Source organism: Dermacentor albipictus, chromosome 1, assembly GCF_038994185.2.
Source record: "Dermacentor albipictus isolate Rhodes 1998 colony chromosome 1, USDA_Dalb.pri_finalv2, whole genome shotgun sequence".
NCBI lineage: Eukaryota > Metazoa > Arthropoda > Arachnida > Ixodida > Ixodidae > Dermacentor > Dermacentor albipictus.
Window position 1 is genome coordinate 472,043,105 of NC_091821.1, and position 7,800 is coordinate 472,050,904.

General features: G+C 47.3%; 1 protein-coding gene across 3 annotated transcripts in view; it reads left to right on the forward strand.

Moving 5' to 3' along the window:
- Atg9 (autophagy-related protein 9) overlaps positions 1-7,800 on the forward strand; it is a 68,187-nt gene that overhangs the window by 50,014 nt on the left and 10,373 nt on the right. For all 3 annotated transcript variants that reach the window (XM_065440710.1, XM_065440713.1, XM_065440712.1), the window contains 3 exons: positions 271-362; positions 1,350-1,561; positions 2,251-2,356. In XM_065440710.1, the coding sequence (XP_065296782.1) occupies positions 271-362; positions 1,350-1,561; positions 2,251-2,356 (410 nt within the window). The remainder of the gene's footprint in view (positions 1-270; positions 363-1,349; positions 1,562-2,250; positions 2,357-7,800) is intronic.

Genomic DNA, 7,800 nt, shown 5'->3' on the forward strand with positions numbered 1-7,800 from the left:
TGATTTGAGGACGACGAAATGCCTGGCTTGACGTTAGCTGCCTCCCATGTTGGCCAGTGCTTGCAACTCCCTTGTAAATACACCTTGTACGGAGTTCCCCTGCTGTGATTCCACGTAAAAGTATCAACAAGTTTCTACTGCAAGTGTACTGAAACAGTTGTTGTCAAGATATCGTGATATTTTTTAGCATCTCGCTGCACGGAAGCGGACGGATTTTCCCAGCACAGTTGAGTTGTGTAATGTCGCACTTATTCGTGATTCTTTTTGCAGTGTGCACAGAAGCAACACGCCTGCCTGCCCTCCACCGAGAAGACAACGTCCTGTTCAACTCTCTCAACTCACTCTCGGGCATCAATGTTGAAGTGAGTTGCAGTGACGGAGTACTGGGTGAAGGTTTAAGAGGGGTCTCACAGATGCTGAGCTCGTAATTTCTTTCATGCACAAGCATTAGGAATGTCAAAGTGGAAAAAAGCGAATGTGTATGGAGTGTGGGAAGTCAGTCACATGGTAGAGGTAAAGAGGGAATGGAGAGCTTAGAAGTACAGGCGCGCATGCATGTGCGACTGACGGTGGTCCGTAGCTGACCAGTCAGTTTTCAGGACTTCAGAGAGGTGCTACGTAACATTAACACGTTTATCTCACATTTACCACTAAATCATCACTGAGTTTATTTTTGTTTTTTAACCACTATCTACTTGATCATTGTGGGGATGTGAAAAGGAACAAACAGGTCGTCAACACCAAAGTCGGATGATTCAAGTGCTTTTGCTTGATTTGGGTGCGGTAGACTGTTCTCGTATAATACTTCCAGGGAGAGTAGGAAAAAGGACTGTGACGTTTACTGCTTGTTCACAGGTGGCAGCACCTGTGCCTATTTTTCAGTCAACTGATAAATCATTCAATTTACAGTCCACAAGCAAGAAAAGCTTATAGTACAAAATATGCTGATGCTTATTTTAACCCTAACTTTGTCCCTGCCTCTTGCAAGCAGCTTCTGTCACTTTCACGCTGCTCTTGAGCAACTCGTGGAGGGTTATGGTGGCATGCATGCAGTTGTGTATACAGATACCGTTAGAGATGTAAACATTCATTACGCTCGGTGGGCGTCCACGATGAGCATCGGCCCATGCCAGTGACGTCCTTCAGTGACTGGGTCCAACCAATACATAACGTTGAAGGGACACTTTCCTTGCAATGCAGATTTGACTGTGAAGGTTTGGTATAAGCTGTGCCTTGCACTATCTCTGTTTCCCAATTTCCCAGACAGGTCTAGAGCTATATACGTCCTGACTTGTACGTTCAGTTTAGTGATATGCGTTACATTCTTTGCCCCATTGCAACATGTGCAGTACTCTGAGCTGGTGTCAAGCGTGTTGCGGAACAACGGGGCACTGGGCAGCAATGTTGGCGGAAGTCTGGTGACCTCGCGCATGGTGCACAGCGACCTAGGCTCTGCAACCGCAGCAGCGCAAGGATTGGCGGCAGGCGAGCGCATCCGTGGTGGCATCTCGCGTGCCGAGGGGCCCTTGGCGACACCTAGCCACGCAAGTCTTCTTAACAGGTGATTGAAGCCGTGCAAACTAGATTCCGGGCTTCACACGTCCAGACGGGATTTAATGTACCTGCCCGAGGCGGTGGGATGCAGCTGAGGCACGCGTTCCAAGCAGCGTGGGTTCATCTACCAGTCGGACATGGGCGCAAGCACCTCCAGGTGACTGACCTAGTCGGAGGGCATGGCTGGGTCGATCGCATGCCGTGGTCCCAGTAGTAGCTGTGGCGCAAGATGGAAAAACGCCCTTAGTAAACTTTAAATTGTTGCAGCAACAAGTTATCCCTGCATAAATGTTGCTGTCTAGCTCTTAGCAGCACAAATGAATGGGACAGAAGGGAGGCACTTCCCCCTATTGTGCACTCAGTGCACAGCAGACCACCACTCCAGCCCAACAAGCCAGGCTACAGTTCCGATTCTTGCAGCCTGTGCCTAGGTATTCCTATTTGACTGAATCCACAGCTATAACTCGTCCCTTACAGCATAATGCCACTGAGCAAGTGTTTGCAGGTTTTACTCCTGGCCACGGTGGCCTTGCACTGAAATGCAGAAGCAGTCGTGCAGTACTCAGATAAGAGGACCTTGTGCAGTAAAAAAATCCCTGAGGCCCCTGCCATAGTGTTAGCAATTGTGCACGAGCAATCTTTGTGCGCTGCATCAGAGTGGTTGTCAGGTGGCTCACGTGCGATGTCTTTTTTCAGCATCTGTGTCAGCAACGACCCCTACAGTTCGTCCGTGGTGGGTCCGGAGGTGTCGCTGGAGTCCACTGCAGCCAACATGAGCTTCAGCACCCTGTTCATGCACGAGGTCAGTGCCTCCAGATGGTTGCCGTGCACGTGGCATTACTGTGACCGCCTCCTCTACGTCTAGTTGCGAGCGCTATAGGACAGTGCTGCAGCTACCGTTACGGCTACCGCCTCGGCAGTCTGCCAGCTTTGCATGCGATATCAAAACTGTGCTGCCCATGAATCTGGTGTAGGTAGCTAAAGTGTCCAGGGCTGTCTGGTAAACGCAGTAATGTGTAATTAGAGTTGTAACAGAGTTGTGCTAAGGTTCTTTATTATCCAGTCGTTTAGTGGTCTGTGATGGCTGCGTGCAACATACCGCATACTGTATTTTTACGCATATAACTTGCGCTAATAAAAACTAATGGTAAAGGGGGTTGCAGGTTATGTGCAAATTTTGCCTAGAAGTGTGGGGTCATGGCAGTGCGAGCCACGCTGCCTTGAAGCCACACCTCGAGGCATGGTTCTCCGCCATTCAAAGTTTGATTTTTGGCGCTCTTTGGCCATACCTGGCCCTTGCGCCAATAAAAACCACACATTCATTCATTCAAAGTTTATCTCCTACCGAACCCCACACCTGCGTGTTGATGCTTCTCTTTAATGGTGATACATTTTCTTCCTCTTTACAGGTTGCCATGTTGTGTTTAGTTAGCAAATAGCCCACGCGGCACCGGCAAACTAATACATGACCCGTTCCTGCGGCGCTCCCTCGGTCCATGCATAGTGCTTCGCGATACAGCGAGAGAACCAAACCACCATTGTAATTTTCTGCTTGGTTGCATTTGCTCCGTTGCCGTTGCCCATGCGAAGGCTTCTCCGTCCGCTCTGTTATCCGCTGTCAGGCGAGTGCTAGGTGCGAAGGGATCTGATCGCATCACATATCAGGAGATTGATTCATCCACAGTAACGTCTGCCCTGTGAATCCAGCTTTGTCAGCATCGCCGAAGAATGGAGGAACCGAGCTGCTGGGCTTAGATAAGATGTGCACAAGTTGTGCATCCGCGAGTGGAGACTGTTCTTGGAAAGATTTGAGTGTTTTTGTGCACATTTATTTCCATGGATTATGCGCGCAGACACTTTTTTACGGGCTGTTATAAATGGGAGCAGGGATACGCGCCCAAAATTACAATACATTCCACGCCTGTTACAGCGGCTTCACATACAACATAATTTCAGATATAACAGAATATTATTTTCACTTGGTTTGGTCTGCTTGCATTATTCATGCACAAATTTTGATTTTAACAAATGTGGCTATAATAGACTATCAGCTACAACAGAAAAAGTTTTGGTAGATTTTGTCTAGGTGGTGTAAATACAATGTATGTTGCTATGGCGATGCGTGTGAGCAGCAGTGCACTGCACACTATTACCGACAACTTACTACGGGACAGGTGGATATGCACATTTAAGCGCGCGCGCTCACACACACACTCGCACACACACACTCGCACACACACACTCACACACACACTCACACACACACTCACACACACACTCACACACACACTCACACACACACACACTCACACACACACTCACACACACACTCACACACACACTCACACACACACTCACACACACACACACACTCACACTCACACACACACTCACACACACACTCACACACACACTCACACACACACACACTAGTGGCAAACTCCCCACAATGCCCTGTCAGCTAACAAAGAGTGTTTTGTGTCGACCATGCAAGCAGATTAACACTGCTGAAGCGCCGCTAGGATTAATCCACGCAGGAAAGGTCACACAGTACTTCAAAAGCAACCACTGACGATCGCAAAATGCATCATTTTGAGATTGGTCTATTTTTATTGTCATTTAGCAAAAAAAAAAAAAGAGCGTAAACTGCTATTCAAGGCATCCAGGTTGCGAAGCGGGTGATGGGATCAAGCCATGTTGCATGCAGCAGTGGCCAGATGCGAGTTCGGAGTTGAACTTGCCTCGTATAATTTGTGCCACAGGTTCAACAGTGGCAGTTGTTTGTGACGAAAGACAAAATTAAGACGTCATTTGTTCTCCGGACCACTGTTTTGTTTGAACAGTGAGCTGCAGCCTATGTGTCAGTGGGAGCACGCTCGGGCTGGGCAGCCAGCACTGTGGGGAGCCGGCTGGTCAGCTCCCCGCAGCCGCAGCGACCGTTAATGTGGCCATTGTGTAGGTGCTTATGTGCTCTGTTGCAGGGAAAGTGGCACATTTTGGCAACCAGCATCCAGAATAGCAGACAGCAAGGAGCCTTGCCATGTTTTATGATTACTTCCTAAACATGTTGCAAAAACAATGAAAACATTGAAATTAAAAGAATTTCAATGTTTTCATTGTTCTTGCAGTTGCCTTCAGTTCATACAGCAGTATATGCAAAGTTCCACTATTTCACAACATATCACACCCTAATTTTGGATATAGCGAATTTGGGATATAGCAGACCTTTCTCTCTGGATTAGTCAACGACCAGTCTTTCTTTCTTTATTTTTTTCTTCCCCATTAATTCGCTAAGGTGACTGTTTGGGCATGTTGGTAGGGACATGAATGCAGCTTTTCGCGCACAAGACGAGGACAGAGAAGAGACGTAAGACACACGAGCGGAGGCTTACACCAATGCTTTATTTCGAAAAAAGCGACCACATATATGGCAACTTCTGTGGCACATCACGTTTGCGGTGCCCATAGAAAATTCTTATCTCTATGCAAGAAGGATAGCTCCTTGCTGGTAAGGGTGGTACAGTAGCCGACCGATTTTCCAGACCCTTGGGGAGCGAAAAATAGTCCGAAAGATAGAACAGTCACAAAAACGAAATTTATAAGGCTTGAAGTGGCTTTAAGAAAATCCTTAATAATGCCCTGCCTTCGAGGGCAGGGCATTGCGTAGAGGCAATCAAGTTTGCTTAGATTTACGCAAGAGTGACGTCGTCTCCATATGCAGTTGACAAGAGCGTCACCGCATTGGTAATCTCCGTTGGCAGAGATCGCCATGGAGATAGAAAAAACGAGCAATGTTTCTTTGCACCACTTGGCTCTCGCAAAGGCACAGGAGGTGGCACCAATCACACAAATGCGAAGCCGCACAAACACCCACATAGATGCGACGTCTCCAAGACACAAAGAAACGAACCACATTTCTTCGTGCCACTTGGTTCTGGCGAAGGCACAGGAGGTGATGCCGATCACACAAATGTGAAGCCTCACAAACACTCACAAAGACGCGACGTCTCCGAGACACACTGGCTCTCTGTACACCACGTGCAAAATAGCAACCAAAGAAAGAAAGAAGAAAAACGGATCTCGCATTAAGTCGTTATGACGATAGTGCTGACTGAAAAAAAGAAAGTGCCGCCCCTTGGGGTGTTTTGTCGGCCAAGGAAGCGCAGGCATGGCCTCCGAGACGTGCAGATCATGTGCGTGCATCCCAACCTTGAAGGCTATAGAGCAGGCCGCTCGAAGCCAAGCCAGCGTAAAATCCAACATGGCAGTCTCCAAGATCAGGTAGCAAGGCTTGGAATGAGCAATTTAGTCCAGAAAATCGAACTTTGGCACCCAAATTCCTCAAAAAAATCTGTCGCGAAAATGCATTAGCTCTATGGGAGTGGCGGTGCATTTATGAAGTCCAGAATATCCAACAAGTCCAAATTTCTGGAGTCCGAAAAATCCGTAGGCTACAGTAGACAGTTTTGACGCATGGGTGTCACCACACCTGTCAATCAGTTCTGCTTCGATAATTTCGTGGGTTAACTTATTACGTCTTTTGCTGACAATTGTGCAAGCACTATATATGTACCAATTTACACATGACCATTTTTGTGGCGTTTGCCTGATTACGCGTGAATTTTCTACAGTGTGCAACCAAGAACCCTTTCTCATTTCTATCTCATTGTAGCGATGCTCCCGAAGCCTGTCATTAAGACATCATCCACATTTCAACAGGAGATTGTAAACTATTCCTTCCACACAGTCAATGAACTTTGAACGATGTCTCTTTTTGCATGTAAGCTCTTTGGAGGCACACCCACTGGTCAATCTGCACAAAGGTTTCAGTTTATCGGGAGCGGAAAAAACCACTTTTACATTGGCCCACTGGCCAATCCTTTTCAGTCTGTCATGGATATATGGAAAAACCGCGACTTTTTTGTAAAGTGTGGAAGTATTATTGGCATTAGTTATTTGTGGTGACATATGCTTCAAGAGGCTTTCGGCAACGCTAACGAGGACATGTGTGGGGTACCCGTGCTCCCAAGGCAAAGCGAGTGTTCAGAGAAGCTGTCGGCCATGAGCTCAGGGCAACACTTGAATAAAGAGTTGGACCGGCATAATTACTTCACGATGCCCCTTTGTACCAGCTTTGAGTGCAAAGAGAGCGACCGCTGTCATTTTCATAATGCATTAATTTGTTCATGCTAGCACACCTCACAACTGGTGCCCGTTTATAGTCTGCCGCTACTGTCGCTGTCTCACGGATACGCACTCACGGATACACACCCGTGGATACAGCCATCGTCGGTGCCCTCCATGATGTTGGATATGATTGCCTCGTCAAAACTTTTCACAATGATGTCAAAAGACAGTGTGCGCTAGGTGCTCGGAATCTCAAGACCATGCACACAAGCTGCAACGCTCTTTAGTTTTAAAATTTCTTTATCTGACCATTTCTCTGTTTCTGAATTTTAGGGGTGCAGCTCTTGCCTGAGTGCGGCCCTTAGTCAAATAATATATTGAGTAGCTGCAAGAGGCAGACATCTGTTGCGCGGCGCATTGCTGTTGCATTGAATGACATGCTTATGTGAAGCGTGTCATTCACAAATGAGGAACCCTTCCAGTAGCGCTGATTACCATGCAGTTAATTTTGAAGAAATGTTGGACAAAGGTCTGCTCTCGCATGGGCACTGCAGACAATCAAGAACGGTACTGGTAATGCAGAAGTGGTCATGTGTAGCACACGTAGCACCATGTTCATTGTGTGAAAAGAGTAGGACCCCTCCTCCATTTGTTAGTTTCTTACACTTGCGGTAACACCGCGAGACCTTTTCTTGACATTCCTCGCAGACTATGGTGCAGTTTCGGTACGTTAAAAGATACGTGGAGATGTATGTAAAGATTGGCGATTTGAGGTGTTCTCCTCTCGCTGCCTTTTACTCCCTTGCCCCCATACACTGCTGACTGCAGTAACTGTCTAGTGCAGTCTCCTTCCCTTTTTTTTTCTTTCTTCATTTATTTTATTTATATACACAAACAGCAATCTTTTAGGAGGCGCCACTGAGTACTCCAGCTATCAAATCTAGGTGAAGCATCTCAGAGGGATAACAGCAAAAGTGACTGGCTGGCTGCACATTGTAGCTGGCCTACTTGCCATGCTCCCTGCTGGCAGCCACAGTTCACCGAATTTGGATTGCCCCGAGTTTATTCGCTTGTGCTGAACCTTGAGCACTAGTGGTGTGCTCCTGATGTCTGGGTGGC